At 36.7% G+C, this 23,923-nt stretch overlaps 2 protein-coding genes and 1 non-coding gene across 6 annotated transcripts; all 3 read left to right on the top strand.

The window, feature by feature from the left end:
* Positions 1–3,985: 3,985 nt before the first annotated feature.
* On the top strand, positions 3,986–4,092 carry LOC130462218 (small nucleolar RNA R71). The gene has a single exon (XR_008922333.1). It is a non-coding gene; the product is annotated as a small nucleolar RNA R71 (small nucleolar RNA).
* A 7,697-nt stretch (positions 4,093–11,789) lies between these two features.
* Positions 11,790–16,892, top strand: LOC110788088 (ubiquitin-conjugating enzyme E2 6). 3 transcript variants are annotated; one of them, XR_008921942.1, is made up of 8 exons: positions 12,045–12,086; positions 14,322–14,393; positions 14,782–14,861; positions 15,014–15,128; positions 15,495–15,547; positions 15,661–15,789; positions 16,340–16,511; positions 16,613–16,892. XR_008921942.1 is itself a non-coding variant. In XM_021992732.2 (7 exons), exons 2-7 carry the CDS (start codon positions 14,350–14,352, stop codon positions 16,459–16,461), a joined length of 543 nt encoding a protein of 180 aa, XP_021848424.1. In that variant the 5' UTR covers positions 11,790–12,019; positions 14,322–14,349; the 3' UTR covers positions 16,462–16,892. The 3 variants fall into 3 exon arrangements, 2 of the variants coding, with proteins under 2 accessions (XP_021848424.1, XP_056686195.1); XM_021992732.2 differs by lacking the exon at positions 12,045–12,086 and adding an exon at positions 11,790–12,019 and having other exon boundaries at positions 16,340–16,892; XM_056830217.1 differs by having other exon boundaries at positions 12,048–12,086; positions 16,340–16,892.
* Positions 16,893–18,221: 1,329 nt separating this feature from the next.
* Positions 18,222–23,690, top strand: LOC110788152 (ubiquitin-conjugating enzyme E2-23 kDa). 2 transcript variants are annotated; one of them, XM_021992792.2, is made up of 7 exons: positions 18,222–18,414; positions 20,305–20,383; positions 20,895–20,974; positions 21,204–21,318; positions 21,426–21,478; positions 21,600–21,728; positions 23,306–23,690. In XM_021992792.2, exons 2-7 carry the CDS (start codon positions 20,340–20,342, stop codon positions 23,437–23,439), a joined length of 555 nt encoding a protein of 184 aa, XP_021848484.1. In that variant the 5' UTR covers positions 18,222–18,414; positions 20,305–20,339; the 3' UTR covers positions 23,440–23,690. The 2 variants fall into 2 exon arrangements, with proteins under 2 accessions (XP_021848484.1, XP_021848483.1); XM_021992791.2 differs by having other exon boundaries at positions 18,223–18,414; positions 20,301–20,383.
* Positions 23,691–23,923: the final 233 nt, after the last annotated feature.

The following is a 23,923-nucleotide window of genomic DNA, read 5'->3' as shown; positions in this document are numbered from 1 at the left end:
CCCAAGCTAAACAAAACACAGTGCCCTCACTGTGAAAATAGCAACAATATAACTCAAACAAGGGAGAGAGATGGAAAGTGCTCACTCGTGATGAGCCTCGTCGGCCGAGTAAGACTCGGTAGGACTGTCGACAGTAGAAAGCGGTGTGGCCAGAAGCTTCAAACTGACGACGCAAAGAGCCAATCTTCATAGATGCAACAATCACAATTTAGAATACTCCATTCAACAAAGACGGTGCATGCTTCAAGATTCAACGATCAATCCCAACTAATAGTTCATGCAATAATCAATAATTTCCCAATGCTACCAATTTGAACTCAACAATCAACAAACATTAAACAATCTCAACAAGCAATTCAGATAATATTCGCCAATGCTAATAGTTCAAACTCAACAACCAACAAGCGTTAGCCAATCTCAACAAATAATTCATATAATATTCACAACAAACAACAACAATCCGAATTCAACATCCAATATTGACATCAAAATTCCAATTTCCTTTTAAAAAATGAGTCATGTGAATAAAGTTTAGAAAACTTGAAATTTTAAAACCTTTTGTGCATCACAAAGACCAGAATTTGGTTGCGAACTCACGTGAATTCCACAAACAAGCCACAATACTACACAATTTGTCAATGCCTACAAATAATCAAAAACCCCCAAATTGATTTCAAAAGTTAGGGTTTTAAATTCATGAACCAAATAATATTGAATGTGGATATTTGAGAGGTATAGGAGGGAAGGTGGTGCTGGCGGTGCGCCGACCACCGTAGTATAGCTTTACAGGCGGCCGACGACTGTAGGTGGGCGAGGGAATGACGGGAATTCGAATGAGTGGTTGGTGGATGGTGCGCTGGTGGTGCGCGGGAGGGTGGGATGAAGTTTGTTTGCGTGGGTGAGAGGGGAAAACGACAGGAGAGGGGCGACTGGTGGGGAAGCGCAGGGGGGCGGTTGGTGGTGGCCGACGGCCGACCGTGGTGTAGTGTGCGTAGCCGGTTGTTTCAGGTGGACGGCAGAGGGGAGGATGTTTGAGAGAGAGGTCGAAGGAGGGCTGGTGGTGCGGTGCCATGGGTGAGGGAAGGTGTGCAGGCTGGTGCTTCGGTGCCGGCGGAACTCCGGTGAGGTAGTTGGCGAGCCGACGGTGGTTGTTGCGTGACTGTCAGAAGGTACAGTAGTGAGATAGAGAAGGGAGGTTGGTGCTCGTGGCTGGGGAGGAAGGTGGAGAGATATTTCCTTTTTTTTATGAATAGTCTTGGGCGGGAATTCCAGCGAGACCGCTGGTTCGTCAGCGCGCAAGGAAGAAGATTGAAGAATTTAGGCAAAATAGGACAGCGGGCTCGCTGGGCCAGCGTTGGGAAATGCGCGCACAACGAGCTCCCTCGCTGGGCGCGAGTGCTCGCTCGCTGCATTATTGTAGCTCAAAAATTTGTCGATGCATCGTATTTTCGAAATGAACTTGATCTTGCACCTATAATTCTGAAAAAATAATAATTCAAGTGCCACTAAACTCAAAAGTTAGAATCGCTTGTTAAAATTAAACACACAAAATAATCAATTAAAAGAAAAAATACGATTAACGAAAAACTAATCTAAAAATAAAATAAAAAATGAATTCAAGTGAACTCGAAGAGAAATATTTTTGTGCTTTTGTTGTTTTTTAATTTTTTTTTTTTTCAAAAAAAATAACCAAATAAAAATAAAATACTAAATTAAAGTAGAAAGAAATCAAAATTGAAAAAAATGAAAAAAAATGAGAGAGGGAAAATTAGAAACCGGGTTGCCTCCCGATAAGCGCTCGTTTTATGTCATTAGCTTGACTCCAAACCTCAAAAATCAAGCGTCGATGGGTGGATTGGAGAGATAGGCCATCTCCAATTTTCCAATGAACGCTTTTTCAGTGTATAGCTTCAATCGTTGGTCGTTCACTTTGAACTTTGTGCTATCGAGTACCGAACTTCTTGCTCCAACTATTGGACTAGCATCAACTGCATCACCAGGATCATCATCACCTGCAAACTCTTTCAAACCAAGTGCATTATTTGAAGAATTTCTAGAATAAGAATGAGGCAACTTAGCATTAGAGGCAATCAAAGAATAAGACACTTCTTGCATTGGACTTTTCATCTCATGAGACAAGTTAAAGCTCACCTTATCATCCCCTACAGTCAAGGTTAGCCTTCCTTTCTTAACATCAATAACTGCCCCCGCGGTATGAAGGAATGGCCTGCCTAAGATTATTGGAATCTGGTTGTCCTCTTCTATGTCAAGTACAACAAAGTCTACAGGAATATAGAATTTACCTACTCTCACGGGGACGTCTTCTAAAACACCTAAGGGGTATTTAATAGAATGGTCGGCCATTTGCAGAGTAATGGTGGTACATTTCAATTCTCCCATGTTCAACTTTTTATAAATAGAGAGGGGAATGACGGACACACTAGCACCTAAATCACATAGAGCCTTATCAATGAATAAAGCACCTATATGACAAGGGATGGAGAAACTACCGGGGTCCTTTAGTTTAGGAGGAGACTTGTTTTGTAACATAGCACTACACTCCTCAGTTAGAGCCACTCTCTCTACACCACCAAGATCCCTTTTCTTAGTGATTAATTCCTTTAAATATTTTGCATACATAGGGATCTGAGATATTAAATCAATGAAAGGAATCGTTACCTCGAGATTTTTGACCATAGCGAAGAACTTACCGAACTGTTGATCAACCTTTGCTTTCTGCATGCGGTGAGGAAATGGTAGTGTAGGTGCAAAAGGGGGAGAATCAGTAACCTTCTCCTTGCCGCTCTTATTCTCCTCTATTTCATCCTCAACACCCGGGGTTTCAACCCCTACATCCACAGTCTTAATTTCAACATGTGCCTCTTCACCAGACTGATGATCACCCTTTGACTTATATTGTCGATGTGGAAATGGCAATCGAGGAACAAAAGGGCGAGAATCATCAATAGCCTTCTCCTTGACTCTTTCCTTAGTCCTTCTAGCCTCCTCTCTCCCCTTTTCAATATCTATAAAATCAGTAGGTACCAAGGGGGCATCATATGTAGTACCACTGCGAAGAACTATGGCACAAGCACTCTCTCTAGTGTGATCTTGAGATGAAGTAGATTGCCCTGGAAGTTTTCCCGGTTGCCTTTTTGACAAAGTATCAGCGAGTTGAGCAACTTGGTTTTCCAACATTCTATTTTGATTCTTCAACTCCTTTATGCTCTCATCGTGGTTCTTTTGAGCAATCTCTGAGGTCTTCTGCATATTCGCTATGAGTTTATACAGATCACTCATGTTAGGCTCTGGAGTGGCATTGCTCTGCGGAGGTTGTTGCTGATAGCCTTGGTGCGGGGGTCTATTAAACCCCGGGGGAGCATTATGTGAGGCTCCTTGTGGAAATGGAGGCCTAGCAACATGTGCCTGAGGTGGATGAAACTGTGGTTGTGACCATTGTTGCTGGGGTTGAGGATTTTGAGCATTGTTGCTTCGATATGAGAAATTTGGATGATTCCTCCAACCTGGATTGTACGAGTTGGAATATGGGTCATCGGGTTGCCTCTGTTGAAAAGCATTCACTTGCTCCATTCGCGTGGTATCCTGCAGACTATAAGAGCACTCATGACCAAAGTGACCTTGGATTCCACATACTTCGCAGTAAGAAGTTGTTACCGGAGCTACACTGGACATAGCATTGATACTCATTGGGGGAGTACCAGACTGAGGGGACTTCAAAGCATCGATCTTTAGGTTCAAGGCTGCCACTTGTGATGACAATAGGGCATAAGCATCGACATCAATCTTGCCCTTCTTAGATGTAGTTCTGGTGGTGCTGTAATGATTAGCAGCAAGATTGGCAAGGAAATCATAACCTGCATCCACTTCTTTGTCAAGAAAAACACCTCCAGAAGCAGAATCAACCGTGTTCTTTGTTTCATCTTGAAAACCATGGTAGAAAATCTGAACCAAGAACCATTTTTCAATATTATGATGCGGGCACGACCGCTGCAAAGCCTTGAATCTATCCCAGGCTTCTCGAAGTGATTCACCAGGTTCTTGAGTGAATGTAGTCAGCTTATGCCTTATTTCAGCAGTCTTGGTGGGTGGAAAGAATTCTTCTAGAAAGGCCTGTGAAATAGCACTCCACTCTGTCTCCTTGACATCATTCAACCATGTCTGAGCCTTATCACGAAGGCTAAAACCAAACAACATGACTTTCAATTGGTCTTGAGTGACCCCTTGATGCTTGATAGTACCACACAGTTGGTTGAACCTCTGCAAATGGTTGGTGGGTTCCTCAGATGGATGGCTACCAAATTGACTTTGTGAGACCATGGAGATTAGAGCGGGCTTGATCTCAAAGTTGACTGCATCAATAGTTGGCATTGTGAGCCCAGTCGGAACACTGTTCGAGGAAGGAACCCCATATGATTTCAGGGATTTAGACATCGTGTGACTCGGTGGAGTCTGTGAGTCTTGGGACCCTGACTGCTTCTTCTTTTTCTGTTGCTTTTTTAGTTGACGAAGGGTCTTTCCAAGATCGGGATCGGGAGGAACCAAGGTACCCGTTCTGGCAGACCTGGGCATAAACAACAACGAAAGAAAACGCAGTGAGATTTGCCTCAATTGGAACTGAGAGTTCCAATGAGACAATGGAAACAGTTCAAATAATCAAACTAAAACTAATAGAATATAGCCGTCTCCCCGGCAACGACGCCAAAAACTTGATAGATTAAAAAGTGATACCGCAAGTGCACGGTGTCTGTTGTTAGCAGATACTTAGCAAATACGGGTCGATCCCACAGGGAGACAAGTTCTATTAGTTTTTGCCCAATTATACGAACTATTTCAATAACGAAAGTTGAGTTGAGTATTAACTACTAAAGCTAAAACAATAATAAAAATGCGTAATTTATCAATGAATTAAAGGTCTAGGGCGTCTGTTCGGTTCACCATGCTTATACCAATCCAAGAACATAAATCAATTCGGAAATGAATAAACTAAGCCGAGTAATTAAAGTACATGCTAAGCCTACGGTCGGGTCTTAACACTTTCAATTCAACATATGCAGTACGGTCGCTAACATAATCAGAATTGCCAATTGCACTAAGCCTCTAAAAATACGATCTTTCGATTCTAATTCCTATTAGCTAGATAATCAATTCATGAAATTGGCCGATAACATGAATCAACAATTAAAACAAATCAATCGGAATACTCAAGCAATAATCTATAAATTAACAAACTTTATGCATAATAATCATGGTATAAACATGGTTTCCCTTACTTAGCCCTAGAATACGACTACTCGCTCATAATTGAATTAACAAACATGATAGAAATAATAAACATGAATTTCATAATCAAAGGAAAATTTAAACTAAGGAACGAAAACAATAAGAAAGAATAAAAGCAAAAGAAATTATTGAATTACCTCTAGATTGATGAATTGAAAATTGAAAGCTAGGGTTCAACAATGGAAAAAGGGAAGAATAGAAAACCAAAAACTGGCGTTCAAGTGTTCTCCCAATTGAAAAACGTAAAAGAAAATAAAAGCATAAGGGAATACATTCATTCCCTTGAGGTATTTTAGTGTTTCCTAAATTCTAAACAAAAAAGGAAAATAACAATTACATAAGCTATGATTTTATTGGACGATCACCAAGACGAAAGCATGAACCCGCGTGGAAGTAGCTGGGCGGAGAAACCAGCGGGCCCGCTGGTGGGTCGCTGGTTTTCGCGCCCAAGGGGAAGATTGGGCCATCGTTTTGGGCTTCGGGCGAATCGGATAGTCGAGCCATCTTGTTTATGTCATAACTCTTGTTCTATAATGCCTATAAGGACGTGTGACCTGTCGTTGGAAAGCTCTTGAAGTCTACTTTCTAGGCCAATAAAAATCGCCTCATTCCGACATGTAGAACTTGAGATATCATCAAAAGAGTGAACGCCTGTCCGTTTTGATGCTTAGAAAAATAGCGTTTAGCTTCGTTATTGACTCAAAATTATCCCTAGAGATATGCAATGATCCTCGAGTCAACATTCCATCCGTTCATCATCCAAATCAACTCATAACACTCCGAAAGCATCCAAATGACCGTAAAATCACCTGAAACATTAAGAAAACACAAACGGGGCGTAATAGAGTACGACAACGATAACTTATGCAAATGTGATCCTAAATGCAACTAAAATGATATAAATGCCTAATAATGCAACCTAAATGCGCCTAAAATACCCTATACAAATATGACTCATCATCACCCCCACCAAACATACCCATCATGTCTTTAGCAGAACCAATATTTCCCATATTACCCATTTGTTTCATTAGGGTTTGCAAACCACCCATACTTTTGGATGAATTTTATTTTAGATTTATTTTTCAATTATTAGAGCGTTTGATTTTGGATGGAATTGTATATATTAGTAATTAATTAATTAATTTAAATATTTACATGACACCTAATTAATTATCTACGTGGCACTCTATTTTTTTAATTCAAAAATAAATTAGAAATCTTATTTTTCATTGGCAGAAACCATTAGTAATTCTAGGTGGCGCTCTAATAGTTCAGCAAATATGCCTCCTTTATATATGTATATTAGATTTGTGTATATATATCTCTAAAAGGCCCACAAGGCCCAATCTAGATATTTACGTTTGGAGTAATTAGTTGAGGACAAGTAGGTAATTTCCTAGTGTATTCTTATACGAAGTATAACCTTTGTTTGGTGGTGGAGAGCTACCCAAACATCACACTTCTTTTTAATATCTGAATAAATAAACTAGGAAATCAACTAGGAATTATAAAAACAACCATAAGTATTGAGAATTGTAATTGGAACGATACAAAAAAGATGAGCGTGATCGCTATTAAGGATGACCCATACAAGTCGAGAAATCATATGTGTATGTCAATTAATAAAATATCTAATTCTCTAAAAAAGAAGAAAAATGTGAAAGGTGTAACTCTTGCAAACAAAGTTAAGGAGATTTCGGCCTCTTGGATTTTTTAAAGATTATGAGATCAATTTTTTTAGTTTTTGAGGGAAGAAAGATTATGAGATGATAAGTATTAAGAGTTTGGATAACTTGATTTGAGAATTGTTTTTACTGAATCTAGTACAGGATTCTCGTGTTTGAACTTTTTTATGCAAGAAAAGAACATTAAATTAAAAAAAAAATTATACTTATGGTGTTTGAGCCTTGGAAACGCAGTGACATGGACTGGAAGAGCTTTTATGGGAGAATAAAATTCAGAATATTAGCGGAAACACCTCAAAAATAGAAAGACACTAAAAATTTAGGTCCATTAGTGATATTTAATTGAGAATCGGTCCATTCGCCTTGGACCCTTGGTTTTGTTTTGGGTAGAATTCAGGAGTCATTTGGGCCAGATTTGGGTATGGTACATTTCAAACGGGTTGCCTATTAGCTCACAATAAAAAGTATGTCAATTCAAACGGGACTTATTTTCGTGTCAGGTGATGTTGCGTTCTAATAAATTTTATCATGATCAAATTGTGTTAACTAATTTCAAGACAATAAACGACATCATTCAGGTTTAGTTAATTTGAAGATTCTTTTCGATTCTCTAAGTAGAGCTCTAAAATCGGATATGTTATCGGTTACAAATCGAGTATAACAAGTTCAAGTTATATTGTGAGATCCTTGGGTCCATACGTATCAAATCCCTAGAAAAGAAATAACCGAGTCACCTTTATTATGATTGAATTGAGTCTGTTTTTGACAGCTCTTATCTCTGGACTCCAAGCCAAGTCTCCAAGTAGGGCTGTCAAAAACTAACATGATCCAACCGATTTCTGACAAAAATCGAAGTGACCCGAAAAATAAAATTCACACATTTAATCCACACAAGCACAATAACCCGGTACAATTACATTATCCGATTATACCCGAATTGTTATATCCGACCCGTAATCCACCGATGACCCGATTTGACACCCCTACCTCCAAGAGACAATGTTGACGTACATTCCTTGTTAACACAGTTCAATTGGATCCTTTTACGAGCCCGTTTTGTAGCCTCTGTTTGGCAAAACCATACAAAAAAGCCCATTTATAAAAAAGCTGAAGTCGGTGCAAATTCATGGTGGTGGCGTCTCCGCGATTTTCCCCCACCGTCAGAAAATTTAGCGTAGAGAGAGAGAGCAGAAATTGATGCAGTTTTCTTCGCTAATTTCAAATTTCTAGGTTTAATTACAATTTTTGTTTGGAATCGAATTTTGGGTATTTCAAAAGAGGGAAGAAATGGGTACCCCAGAACCAAGTATTGATGATTTGTTCGAATCGAAGAAGAGAATCAAGAACCCTTTAGTCCCAATTGGTAAAATTTCCCAACTTTTCAATCTGTACAAATTCATTTGCTTCTATCTCCGTATTATATTTTACATTTTAGATTCATTTTTGTGCTTCCTTATATCGATTCATGGTGTGAAATGTGAATGAAATTTGTGGACCTTGTGGTTATTAAGCTACAATTACTTGGTTTTATTATTCAAAATTTGCGCAATAATATGTTAATTTGGTCATTCATACGATGATATAGTAGCAAATTTTCCAAATGAGGGTGAGCGATTGAGCTTCTAGGTGTCTTTTGGAATTAGGAAAAATAGCATTGGGGATTTATCTTATTCTGTTTTTGTTCATGTTTATTTGGTGGAGTTTCTTGGATTAATGGTACTTTTTTGGGGCGGAAATCGTTGATAAACGTTGAAGAAGGATGGGTGTTTCCCAATATTGGCATATTACTTGATCATTTCGTGATGGAGTCATTTTCTATAGAATGGGGGAGGGGCTAAGTTGAGAGTTACCTGAGGACGTTTTGAGTTGTAGATCAACCGTAACTGGGTTTGTATGCGTTGTTGATTCGAGGACTTGCTGAGGCTGAGGAAGCTGGTGGGAGTTTGGTATTAATTTTTTTGGAACTCGAACTGTAACTAGTATGATGAATCATCTGTCATAGGCTCATAGCCTCATAGGGATATAGCTGTATGAGGTTGAGGTTGAGGTTGATAAGGTTTCTTATTGAGGGACTTATGCAATGTGGTTATGATGCTTTTGTCATAGAATAATCTGGACTAGCGATAAATCTTTTCCTAGGACACTTGAAATATGTTGATTTGAGAAGTTTTATGGAAGGTTTTCTTGATTTATGTTTGTGTTTTGTTTGACCTTTGATTTTCTCTCCCATGGACTTTCCTTTCCCATTAGGTTTACATGGTCGGTTTAAATAGGTGTGCTTAGAATTTTAATCTTAATACAGAGTACGACTTTTCCATTTTGTGATTAAGTCTCTAGTGCCACCTACAAAGTAGAAGATCACAGCGTGTCAAAGACACTGGAAAGAAAGTAGTGAATATGATTGTACAGGAAATATGAAATAGGGCATGCTGATATCAATTTGAAATAAGTTGCTCTTCTTTTATGAGTTCAAAATCATATACACAGCATAGATGATTGGAAGAAAGACTTGATGGATGAGTATGTCAACTGGCCCGAGACGTAAGTGGGACACACAATGGTACATCTTGATAATGTACGTAGTATGTAACTATATACTTTAGAATTCCAAACATATAAAAAGAGTTAAGGTTCTTTTTGCTTGATTGATTGTAAAATGGTGTATACAAAAGCAGGGTGAGGGGATCATCCTTTGTTGATGATATAGATATGCTAAACTTATATGACCCAAGTCACACAGTTTTTCTCTAATAGTTCTTGTGACAAGTTTTCACCTGTTGAAACTTTCTGGACTTGTGAGTTATGAGTTAGAACTATATTTTTACCCCAGCCCCCCACCCCCACCCCCACCCAACCCAAACCAGGGGTGTGAGATTTATCTTCAATCTTGGTATGGATTTGAACGGCTCCCTAATTTGGATGTGAATTAAGCTACTTGATCCCTGTAATATTTGTTGTATTGCATTGTGAATTCCCATTTTCAACAAATCTTGTTATTAACTTTACCAAAGAATACAACTTCCATCAATTGCAACTGCAAATTCAAACTTCCCCCAAGACTGTACTCACCTGATTTAGAAAGAAAAAGAAGGATTTCCATGGATATGTCATCATTATCATTATCATTACCCCATTGCCTCAAAGAGGCTCCCGCAAGAAGCGGGGTAAGAGGGGTCGGACGTACGCAACCTTACCCCTGCAATTGCAGAGAGGTTGTTTCCAATGGATATGTGACATTATAAAATCAAAAGAAAACCATTGGGCTTCCATCCGGACTAATGTGCAACCCTGAGTCAGTATATGTTCAATTATAGCCTTGAGATTGTAGAGGTTCTATCTTCATTGGTTCAGTGATTGAAATTATGTCTAGATGCCTCAGAAATATTTCACAACAAGTCTGATATCTACTTGAAAATCCACTAGGTAGTACAACAAGTACACTGGCTTTACTGAAGGTTGTATTTTTGTGTTTCCGTTGACTTGGCTTCTTTTCTTCCCTGAAACAATGGTTAATCAAGTTATGGCTTAGTATGTTGAGCTTGTTTGTAGGTATTTTATGCCTGCATTAAGGTAAACTTAGGTAATTTGGTTCATGTTTGAGATTTTCAGGTGCATTAATGACTGCTGGAGTTCTTACCGCCGGATTAATAAGTTTTAGGCAAGGGAATTCAAAGTTAGGTCAAAGATTGATGAGAGCCCGTGTGATAGTTCAAGGTGCAACTGTTGCTCTTATGGTTGGCACAGCTAGCTATTATGGCGAAAGCTTCCCCAAATTTCCGAAATTCCCCGGCCTTTGAGTTATTTCAGACTGCAACATTCAGCCCTTTGCATTTTAGTATACCTTGATTCAAGCAACTTGGTAATACCTTACCAAGGACAAGCAACTCCCAGGCTTAGTTATTGTCCTATTTTCTTCAAATATCCTGAGTTGCTCCAAAGGGGAAAGTACATGTGTGCAGCATTTCAGTTTTGAGATTTTGATTGTAAAAGGAATAATAATAATAGACTTCTTCCCTAATTTTGGGAGTAACAAGTATAGTAGAACAGGTTGATCATCAGGCTTGTAGGCCTTGTAATAATTTAGTCTGATTTTTTTTCTACTGATTGGGTGGAAAATTCAACCCTCCCAATCTTATGGAGTAAAATCAAATACGAAGTTGTTGTCAAAATTTGTTTATATACGCTGGACCGCTGGTCACAATTCGTACTTCTTTTTGTGTGTGTTTGTGCAGTGATTGTGTGCTTCAGCTTAAATTTCGAAAATGTTACTCCTTCCGTTTCTTTTTGTTTGTTACGTTTTGGACTTTTGCACGTTTATTAACGTATAATAAAGATTCTTTTTCTTTTTTATTAAAAAATAAATCCAAGTAATCATTATAACAACCAATAAGATTGTTTTATTTATCAAAATAAACCAATAATGAATTATGCGTTAGGTTTTAAAAGTCATCTGATGTAAAGTGAATTATAAATTAAAATATAGTCAAACATTAATAATCAGGTTGTTTTTTATAAATTAGAAACAAAAAAGGTAATGACTAATGAAGTACTCCGTAGTCTTTAAGGTCAAGTTTTACGCTTTCTGTTTTTATTTTTATATTATTAAAAGCTAACTTATTTTTTGATAAAATAATTTTATTGATTTCCTAATATTTTATTGTCTTATGAATTAACTAATTTTTTATTGATTAAAATTGAATTTTATTGTTGGAGCTTTGTAGATATTTTACAAAATAAATTATATTTTGGACTTGTTTGGTTAGAAGCTTATTTGAGTTAAAAATATATTTTTGATGCAAAATAGCTTATTGACTACGGAGTACTCCGTATTTCAGTAAGCAATTCGGAGCGTTTGATTAGCAATTGTCTGAAAGAGATTTTTGGTTCCGAAACGCGAGTATATAGCGACCAGGAAATAGGGAAGAAGGAAATGATCACTCGCTCCTACGAATTTACTAAGCTGGTAGAGATTCAGAGAGTCAGAGATATTTCTTGGTGTGACCGTGATTGTGTAATCTTCTTCGGATTCAGTTAGTAACTCTTTACCTTCTCTAAACTTTCTTCAATTTCATTTCTCATTATGCAAGATTTTCTCAGGTTTTCTTCACTTGCCACTTTCAATTCTGTCTCCATTTTCTTGTTTTGATTTTCGCAAATGGGTTTTCTTGGAAATTAATTATCTGGGTCTTGTTGTTTTTGTCTAAATTCGTTATTACAGTTTATTTTTTCAATCAAAATGATCATGCTAATCTCAAATTTAGGAAAGAAAATCATATGAGTAGAAATTCTTGAGTAGAATGCAAAAGAAGCGGTTGTTTTGCAAGTTTTCTCGGCTACAATAATTATCTCATTGTATGTTAATCATCTCATTGTATGCTACATTAATCATCTTATTGAACACTGAACTATTGAAGATTAAGATTATCATTCTGCTTAGCTTTTTGGCTATTGTTTGATTTGGATAGATATATTTTCTCTGTATATTGAGTGTGCAATGATGTAGATGGGTTTCAATCATCTGTCTCGATAATCCACAGTTTTGATGGATATATTGGTGTTTTCTTTCTTCTTTCGGTAGTTAAATTGCTTCATTTTATTTTCACTTTACTGACTTGGGTTTCTATTTTGAGGAAGCAAGAAACTGAATTAGAATTCTTAACTTTTTGTTTGGGAAAGTGGGAATACAGCGTAGTTAATATTAAGTTGGCAGTTTCAAGGGAGTAGCAATAGTAAATTTGTCAAAGAATTGCTAAAAATAGAAATCTTGAATGAGAATATTAAGTCAGAAGTACATTTATTTGAAAAAGTAGCAGAAGATTGAAAGGAGAGACTTCAACCGATAGCAACAGGCTATTCAAATGCTGAAGCACATTAAGAAGGACTTATTAGAACTCGGTTGAAAAACCGATTCCTTAGAAATTACAGCCTTAGTGGGTATTCCCACTGGGTTAGTGGAAATATCAGTATTAACAAATCCGCTTGTAACTTATGGGGGATAATGTGGTGGTCAGATGGACTAAAGATGTGCCATATCATCTGCCATGGTTGCATACAAAGCTGAATTAGGCTATGCTTGCAATATGTTGCAGTGATGCACAGACAATAGGTCTGTTTGCTTTGACGATATTATAGCAGACTTTTACTTTGTTCAGTCATATATGCAGAGAATTATGGACTTCATCTTTAAATAGCATTATAGCAGTTAAGTTGCTGAGACAGAATCTTTAGATCCTTCTAGCGGTCTAGCCTATATATGCAGAGAATTACGCAAAGCGTATAGCTGGATTATCTTTTGATTTCTAAAAATTGTAGAAAATTGTGAAGGTTGTAATGTCATAAACTCTTTTTAGTTGCCCGGGTTAGTTTTAGTATCTGAACTCTGAAGGACAGTTTTGTGGTTGTTACGTGAACATAAATATAATCCTCACTCCTCACTTGGTTGGTTGAGTCCAGTGATTTCCTTACTTCCTCGATTTTGTAGAGACCTTCAGTAAATTGGCATGTAGTATAACATTGTTTTACAAATCATAAGATGTTTCTCTGGTTTTTATCTTATGGTCTCCAATGATGTCTCTTAACATTATGTTGAAGTAGTGACATTATAATGTTTGATGCTAAAAGAAACTTGACCAGTCTAGTTCATTGAAGCTATTCGCCTTTTCATATTCTTCTTGATGAGTATGGATAGATTGAACATATAGGGAATGGGTGAGTTAAGGAAGTTCAGATATTTTCAATTGCTTCCAGAAATACTACACTGTTATCTAATAAAATTTCTCATAAAACATTCAGGCAATACCCTTTGTAGTTCAGAATGTAGTTGTGGGTTCATTATTGAAAATTAAGGTAATTTTTATATGGGGATTTTCCAAATTCACTGTGATGAGAAAATTTAAAAGTCCCTTATGTAATCTGTTCATATATTTAGTCTGTAATAACAAGCAACAGTGTTAATGTTGTTTCTGTGATGTGGTGCTTTTCATGCATATCTCTTCCATGCAGACGCTGCTAGGTTTCTGTGCTTGCTATTATGGGCATTGATGTCTTATTTTTCTCATATAATACTATCTGCTGTATACACATTTATTGGAAATCAATGATTTTCACTGTAATTCTGAATCAAGATTACCTTCTCGTCCTTCTGGCTTCCGCACCCTTGTTTTTATCTGTTGACAAACAAGTAGTCATTTCTTTTCTGGAATATTATTTATGCTGATACTGGAGTTATCTCTGTTGAATTTGTGAGCTACATTAACTTCCTTTCAAGAAAGATCTGTTGGGTATCCTTTATTTGTTCGATATGTTTTGTAAAAACCTCTTTATTCTTTGTAGGTTCAAGCATTTGTGCCGTTATATTACCATGTCTGCACCAAACAAGAGAAGAGATACGGATTTTTACAAACTGTAAAGTTCCTTACATTAATACTTCATATATTTTAATGTTGCTGGCTCTAATTTACTAGTCATCAAATTAAGTTCCTTTTGTACAAAATGTATTTTACCTCAAAGCTATGACTTGAAATCCTTTGTTGGGGTAAGTGTATTATGTCAAATGTCATTTGAATTCTTCCGTCTCTTTGTTTTGTGGAATTAAATTGTATATTTGACTATTTGAGTAATCTATTATTAAGCTATATCACCAGGCTTATATTGATGCTGCGCCTTTTAAACATTATTTTCATTTTCTTATCAGAACTCGTTTTACACATCATTGAGATTGTTTTCCTGAGTGATATTTCATTTTGATTTCTGTCAGATGATTGTTTTGACAGTTAATGTACTTTCTTTTCAGATTGATGAGTGATTTCATTGTGGAGACAATAGATGATTCAACTAATCAATTCAATGTGGTGTTCCATGGTCCAAAAGAAAGTATGTATACTTATGTACTCTATCAAACACAATGATAGAAAATGTGTTAGCCCATTTCCAAAGGCGGGGTTAGAGGCAGCTAATATTTTTGCCAAGTTTGAGTGAATTGGCTATTCGTTCTTTAAAGTATGCAATGTGAATTGTGGTTGCAGGTCCTTATGAGGGAGGGGTTTGGAAAATCCAGGTTAAACTTCCGGATTCTTATCCTTACAAGCGGCCTTCTATTAAGTTCTTGAACAAAATTCTCCATCCAAATATTGATGAGAGGTGAGTTTATTAGTCTACACTGTCTATCAATAGCATATGTATAATAGTCAATTGATATGAGTTAACATAACTGGAGTATAGTCAATGGAAGAATTAAAGAAACAAAGTGTAACTATGATTAGTATCCTGGAAAACAGAACAATCAATTGATGCTTTTCACACTTTTCCTCACGCTTTTCTCTTTGCCTACTTTCCCTTAATTGTAGCATTTCCTGATTCTCATTTCCCTCTTCTAATTAACCGAGTATCTTCTTCCTCAAACTACCCTTAACAGACTACTTATGCAATACCTACTTATTAGGGTACTTCATTTTAATCGATAATTTTGGAGAGCACTGACCAAAAGTGTATTTTCTGAAACTTCAGCTCAGGCGCTGTTTGCATGAATGTAATCAACGAGACATGGAACTCTGCGTTTGGTAATTCTCTTATATTTTTTGATCTTTGGATTACATCACAAGTTAATTGTTATTCTATTACTCTGGTTTCTCTGTCTACTTAGTTGGTTGATTGGTGCTGGTTTCTGCTGTAGATCTTGCGAATGTCTTTGAGACGTTTCTTCCCCTGCTTCTGCTTTACCCAAATCCTTCAGATCCCTTCAATGTTGATGCTGCTGTCCAAATGCTGAGGGACAAAGAGCAATATGAAAAAAGAGTTAAAGGTATAATTTTGTGCATTTTAGATTCTGTATTCGCCTCATTTTGTCTGTTTCTGTTTCTCCGCCGCAGAGGTGTCTCAGTGTTTGACTGTTTGGCATGGTTTTTAAGTTTTGGTTGGGGGCGAATTTTATGAGAAAGAAAAGTGGGTTTATATATAGTTGATAACAGAGTTAAGTGGTGGGACTATATGATCATAAATAGGACGGGGAATACATACCAATATGGAAAATGGTGGTTGTGTAACTGATGTTAGCAAGAACAGGTTCAACCTTACCAATGCATTTACCATGGTAACTATGAACTTAAGAAGCATGTCTTATTCTGAAATGTGTTTAGTGGCATTTTAGTATCACTAATTGTTGAGTTACCAAATCAAGGCATGATGATACAAATTTATCTAGGTTATTTTGGAGGGTTTTGTCTACTGTAACATGTGCAAGTGCAACTATCATTCACTGGTCCATAGTAAAAGCTTTGTTTAAGGAAATGCTACTCTCTGCAAACTTAAATTATATTTAGCCATTTAGGTAATTATGTTTCTTATTTGTCCAGAATACTGTGAACAATATGCCAAGAGGGAGAATATTTTGGGCCCTCCTGTTGAAGGAAGAAACACCAGTGAAGACAGTGACGGGAAAGCTACATCAAGTGATGATGAGACTGCAGAACCGTGAAAGGCGGTGACACTTCATACTGTTATCTTTTACCTTAACGAACTTACTTGGTTGGTACCACTATCACTATGAGAGGATTATGCTTGCCATTTTTGAAACATTAATTCTAGCTCTTTTGGTCTGAGATAAGTGATGCTGTTTAATTCTTCAGAAATCCCGAAAACAAATTGGCTAATTTCTGATTTTCGTAAGAGGAGATGAGATGAGGACTAAAATGAGACTTTCCTGTTATATCTTGCAAATTTTGTTCGAGCTTTTTTCATCATTTTTTTGCTACCTTGTTGCACAGCAATTGTTGAAATCAGTTGTCTAGGGTTGTATAATTCGTGCCAAAGGCTCGAATGGATTAGATAATACTCTGTAGTAAGCAGGAAGTGTTGTGTAAATATTACAGTAGCTTTCATTAGTTGTATATATCTCTTCTTCATTTATGCTTCTTGTTCTTCTTGCATTGCCAAACTTGAAATCTTGTAGTTTGTATATCCTCACGGTTCGACTTGAGCTTGATTCTGGTCGTAAAAGAGTCGAGTCGAGTCGAGTAACCATGAGATCGGGCTTACCGCAATATCACTCCAGGAGTCCCTTTTAAGAGTTTTCACAATTTTGTCGAATTTTGAAGCTAAGACTTCTTGTTTTATTTGAGGAGGACGACCTTGTTAATGTAAATTGTTGAACTCTGTACCTAAGATTAATTGATATGATAAATTTTATTTGTAATTTGAGTAGAGATTGAACTTTTAAATTAGCTTGTTAAGATGGTTACCCTAACATGAAGTATATAATCTGAATTAAAATTTATCCTTATTTGAATACCGATTTCGACATTAATAATTCGATCTTTAGTTGGAATGCATAAAAAAATAGTTTAATATTTTTTTTATATACGTAGTATAATGACGTGTAAACTTAACTTTCAAGATTTTTTATTTGATATTGTCCGTAAATTTTCGTATTAAGGAGTATGAACCTCCATCACTTATATTGATCTTAAAACATCGAAAATGAAACCTAGAACACTAAAAATAATAAGAACATAGGGATTCCTAATTTCTTTCTCATGCTAGAATATGTTGTCCTAATAGCTTAAATCAAAATGTATCCAACTTTAACTAGTTCAGAAAATTTAGTTTTCACGTCCTATGAAAAGCGAAACAAATATAAGAAAACACTCTTGGGATGAAAAACGGGCGGGATGGGTGCAAACAAGTAGACAACCCCGACCCCGATCCATACTCACCTTAATATTTCGTATCCACAACCTATCCACCACCCATACCTGAAACAAAGTAAATATCCATACCCCGCCCATGTGGGTATAAACCTAAATTCACACTCACTCCACCACTCAAGTGAATATTCATAATCCTATTATCGGCTTATACCCACCTACTATCTCCAGGTATTCTTCTATATCCGCATGATTTTTTAAAAAAAATTTAGAAAATTCTTCAAAGTTATGGGTATAGGGTAAAGATCGGACTAACATATGTATATGGGCAGATTTAAGTTCATATCCACCATTAACCCAATTGGATATGACTTTTAATATCCATATCCTTTCACCATCCACCAAAGTCACGTCCATATCAGCTCCAATTTAAACATGTAAAGTGCGAGATCCACAAAATTATATTCACCTGTCATTCCTATCGTCGTACTCTATTTAAAAAAGAGCTGATTTTACACGTTGCACGACATACTTATCACCACGTGAACCCTTTAACATGTCGACATTTGATCATTCCTTAATTAATTCCTTCTCTATCCCCTACTTTTTTTAATCAACCTCCTTTTATACCTTTCTCTTTTTCTCTCTTTTTTCCCTCTCCTCCCCTTTTTCTTTCATCAACAACAAAGAACAACAACAAAGATTGCATTTTACCTTTTGATATTTAAACCCACGTAATTCCTTTCACAATCTGGGTGTTCGTCAATTTGTAATCATCTTGTTTGGTTAGTCCACTTTTCCCTTTTAATTTCTTCTGCAATTATATACAGCGATTGATTGAACAATCTTTTTCTTATGAATTAGGATCTCTTCTGTTTTCTTGGGAAATTCTTTTTACTGGGTTTTCTCAATTGTTTGTAAATGTGATGAACTTGGGTTTTGATTATAATTGGGTAATTAATTAACCGCATTGTGCATAATTTATGTTGGGTTATGCTTTTTTTTTTTTTTTTTTGTGATTGACTTTGTACTATACCATCTATACTGCTTTCAACAGGAGGGGACTGTACCCAGGAATTTTGATTTCAATTATAATGCATTGATGATTGGTTTGCTTATTTGTTGCAAAGATATGTAGTTTTGATGAAACAAGCAGTAGCGGCAAGTAGACTATTTGCATTAGTACAATTTAATTTGGTATAATGGGCAGGGAAGTGTTCAAATGAGCTTTGATCGCATTCAGAATGGTTTAGGTTTTTGAAAGTTCATCGTTTTCACGAGGATTAAGAGTTACATTTCTTGATGTGTATGGAAGAGATTTGGCTTTGATTTTCAGTCTGGTTTCATCTAGGAGTGCTAAATAGTAGCATTGCTTGGAGGGTTTGGTTAAGAATGTCAAGTTTAGAACGATTTAGGTAACCTTATGGACTATGTGTGACTATTGACGACTTAAGGATAGCTAACATTTGAGTAGCCGCGGGGATCACAATAGTATATTACCCAATGTTGTCCCTTGTGAAGTCTTTGGTGGAATGAGTTATTGCATCTTGGAATTTAGAACCAAGTGTTTGTGGATTCCGATCCGGATTTGCTAAGTATTGATGCACAAAAACCTGAAGAATATTAAGGGTGGAAATCTATGGAATATGGACATGATTCGTGATGTATTATGTATTAATCGATGGATAGTACTCTTGATTCTCGCAAGAACTAAATAGCAAAAGTTCATCAATTCACAAAACTTAAATATGGTTTTTGTTCATATTAAACAATGCCTTTATATAGACAATAGAGTTTCGCCTTCCTAGATTCCTAAGCCACCTAAAACTTGCAGCCAAAAGAGTCCTAAACAAATTGGAATAACAAGTGGAATCACAAGTTGATTGACCCATGACCCATGACCCATGAGTGCAGTCTGCAGAATGTAGGCAGACTGCACTCATCCAAAATTAAAAAATTCTGTGGAGTATTAAGTTTCTGAATTTTTTACTTCCGATGTTTTGAAAAGTTATTAATTTGTAAAAATAATGAAAGGGTCGCCGGCTTTTCTATGGTGTCTGTAGGAAATTTTATTACATGGCATATTTTAGCCTCAAAATTCTCGAGATTTTTCCTAGTGGGATTAGTGAACATTGTGAAAAGATTTCTGTGTTCAGTTTGGCTGTGTGTATATATCTATGTAAAACTTTGGCAATCCACCCTGCCTGTTCTTGTGGGAATGGATAAAATATTCCAGTCAAAGCCTATTATCAGGAAAACCCTGTGTTCAAACCATTGGTGAGCCCAGCAGGTGTTATCATCTTCGCTTATGCATCTACCACTTCAAAGTACCATTTTCTCTAACTTCGGTTTCCTTTGTAAGAGCAATCACATATTTATTAGACAATGAATTGCATTTCCTGCACAAATTTGACGTTTATTCAGCTTCTACAGCCCTCTTGCTGGTTATTGAATTTCTGCTTTGAGGGTTGGACTCTTTTTTAACCTTCCTTGGATACTTTCTTCAGTGACACCATTTTTTACCCTTTCGGGAAAATGACCCTGTTAATAGTTCCTGAATCCGTATGCATACGGATGAATGCTCTAGCTTGTTCTGTTGTGAATACTAGCCGATGTTTTGTCATGTTTATTTTTACTTATTACTTCTCTTTTTCTGCCATCTTCTACTCAGACAGATCAATTTGGCACAAGCTTGACACATTTGATTACTATGTCTTCACCAAGTAAGAGAAGAGAGATGGATGTTATGAAGCTGTAAGCTCCTCAGCGTCTTAATATTCTTTTTTTCTAAAATATACTGAATTCTGTATCTCTGTGGTTTTAATATTGGCCGTACGTTACTTTGGCATGGCTTTAAGATCAATACAGGCAGTTAGAAGTGAATGAAGGGTTCATCCAACATAGTTCTGGAGTCTGAACTAACAGTACCTGTTTTTATGTGCATCTGCTCTAAGAATCTGAAGCATTTGTTGCTCAAGTTTGTTGCATCATATCCTGTTGTCGTTATACTATTACCATATTATTTTTTCCTTATGCCTTTAAATCTTTAATGAGGATTCCTGCTGCTGGTTTAGGGATGTTTAGTTGGTAGCAGGCTGTCTATGCAATCAAAAAGGGATTGTTAATCTCATAAACTCCTAACCTCTAAATGCTTTAAGCCTTTAAGTTTTAACCCTTTTGCAGTATCAATGTGTTGGTTTTTTCCATGGACTATATTCATAATGTTTAACTCTTTTTCTTTAATTGATCTTACCGTTGTATTCAGGATGATGAGTGATTATTCAGTAGAGACTATAAATGATGGGCTTAGCGAGTTCAACGTCGTGTTCAACGGTCCAAAAGAGAGTATGTTGAAGCAACTTGTCACTTGTTTAGTTCGTTACAGTTCGCACTATCCTTGCTTCCCTTCTTCCTTACCATTTTTTTTATATATATATTACTTGATCACAAGAAAATGTCCTCATGGACATGTATGCAACTTGTGTGATATTTTTATTTGAGGTTCTAGGTTAGCTATTCATGGTTTCTAATTTTTTTTTAAAAAGAACTCTTACGTTCGTTGTGGTGACTATAGGTCTCTATGAAGGTGGGGTGTGGAAAGTCCATGTTGAGCTTCCAGATGGCTATCCTTATAAGTCCCCTTCCATTGGGTTTATAAACAAAATATTCCACCCAAATGTTGATGAACTGTGAGTTTACTCCTATTCCTAGAGCATATGGAAAGGTATTCCCTGATAGCTGTTGATCTGAGTGAATGCTTATTAGTTATGTCTTAAATTATTCTTACAATCTTCAGGTCTGGCTCGGTGTGCTTGGATGTTATCAACCAATCATGGAGTCCTATGTTTGGTAATCATCACTTTAAAATTTACTTCGTACAGAGTATTTTACAAGGCTTTGATTGCTTTCAGTTTTTTGTTTTCATTTTGACTCCAAAACACGAATGACTCTTGTTGTTGGCTTGGTGCAGATTTACTAAATGTGTTTGAAGTCTTTCTTCCACAACTTCTGTTGTATCCTAATGCTTCAGATCCTCTTAATGGTGATGCTGCTTCATTAATGATGAAGGATAGACAACAGTATGAACAGAAGGTCAAAGGTAAGATACTTCCCTAATCAGCATTTTATCTTTCTGCTCTTTCCTGATGAAATGACGTATTCTATCATTTTGATCTAGATTTCAGCTTTTTTTACCCTTTATTCTTGCCTGTTTGTATGTGCTGATTTGGTAGATTCCTGGGATAGGGGGAGATCAACTGGATGACTTGAATGGAGTATGAAATAAAGTCTTCCACTTTTAGATGAGGGTTATTGGAGAAGAGAGAAAACAGAGGAGAGAGGGGGGAGGGGGGGGAGGGGGGAAGTTAGAACTCAAATTTGAGTGGACTTTTGCCTTGAAACCTCCCGCCAAATTTTGAAAACATGGAGTTGGTCATCTGGATTTTTGTAAAACCAACCTTGTTTTATTTCTCTGGAGTCTGGAAGATATATGTTGTCCTCTTAACGTTGTTTTTACTCCTAAATGAAAGTGGAGAGTTGGGATTATGAGGAGTTCTGAAAAAGCCAAAGGAGGCCAAAGATTACTTGTGTGGAGGAAGTTAAAAATGATATTAGGAGAGATTGGGTTTGCATTAACATCTACCACTTGATAGAAGTGAATGGAGGAAGAGGATCTTTGTGGACAACCACGGGAGATTAAATCTTGGTTATGCAGCTGACCTCATCCTTTTGGGATTATGGTTCTGGTGTTGTTGTATTGTTTTACTCTAGGATCTTTTACCCATGAACTATGGTTGAAGAACCCAAGTCTTATGTTCAATATTGTCAAGAATTCAAGATAAACCTTCCATTATCTCATATCAAGGGTCGAATTTAGATGTATAAGGCCTTTTTCTTTGTTGCAGAGAAGTTGTTTACATTAAGACCCTTGATTAGGAACAAAAATGATTGATGTACATCAAAAGGAATAAGTAACGAATGTGTTAATGAGACATGTGATTTTGCCCATTGTATAATCCACTAGTGAAAATTGCTAGTGGCTTCTTCTGACTTCCCTCTGTTGAAAATTAAGTTAAGAAGGATTGAAGATGGAGGATACTGTAACAAAAAGGAATTTTCTTGCATATGCTTACTTACTTTGCCAAACAACAGAGCCCTTGCCTGTCGGGAAATCTGGAATCACAAGTACACACCAATGTGGTGGTTTGAGAGTGAATACAACCCTTTTTCTCCCCGGCTTGTTGGGAGGGTAGGGTGCTTATAACTATTTGTTCTTAGTAACAGTGGCCTTTTCGTAATATATTTAAAGAAAATGAGAGTTGAAAACACCAAGGGCAGAATCGGGCTGATGCATACCATGAAGCTCACTAAGACTATATACTAGGGGCGTGGAAAAGCAGCTAATGATAGTAAACTGATGTTAATGACCAGCCTTAAGTGTCTTATTTTATAGGTTACACCTCTTTCTGATATGTCGCCAACTTAATACTTCATATCAATCATTTAATGTTATTGGTTAATGTGGATATTATGTGATAATCATAGATTACAAAATATAATGTGGGAGATAAAATGGAACAGTTACGAAATCTACCCTTGTACAGTTTTTACTGAGTGCTGAAAAAGGAAATGGTGTATGTTCAATTCTTCTGATGATTCTTTGTATACTTAATTCAGAATATTGTGATCGTTATGCAAAGAAAGAGAACATCAGTAACTCTGATGCCGAAGATGAAAGTGAGGAGGAGGATATCAGTGACGGGCGGTGCACATCAAGTGACGATGAACTTGCTGGACATGCAGACCCATAATTAAAAGATAAGCATACGGGGACTAAGTTAATATTCCGCTTTTACCCTTCTGTTCAATCATTTGCTGTATCATGTTTTAGTTTAGGATCATAGTGATAGATTAACTCTCTTAAGTCATTTTCAGCTTACTAATTCATTTGTTTTAGTACACTAAGATTAACTTTGAGATACAATTTGATGGACATGATCATCTGGACAGAATTTTAATGTGTGAATTTGATTTTATAACATCGGAGTTTGATTTATTCGAATTTAGATGGTAAACAGTCCTAGAGAGTTGAGACAACTGGTTTGCTTCCTGAGGTAGAATTTAGACCTGGTCATCTTGAGTCTGGCCCGTTGGCCTGACCTGATATGAAAATGATAGGTTGGACAGATTCTTAGGCCCAATTTTCGGGCCTTGTTTTACCCGATTTTAAAAAAATTTGGGCGGGTTCAGGCAACTCAAAACAGGTTATTTACTATAAAATTGGTACAAAAACCC

This window comes from Spinacia oleracea, chromosome 5 (genome assembly GCF_020520425.1).
Source record: "Spinacia oleracea cultivar Varoflay chromosome 5, BTI_SOV_V1, whole genome shotgun sequence".
Taxonomy (NCBI): Eukaryota; Viridiplantae; Streptophyta; class Magnoliopsida; order Caryophyllales; family Amaranthaceae; genus Spinacia; species Spinacia oleracea.
This window is presented reverse-complemented; position numbering and strand designations above follow the sequence as displayed.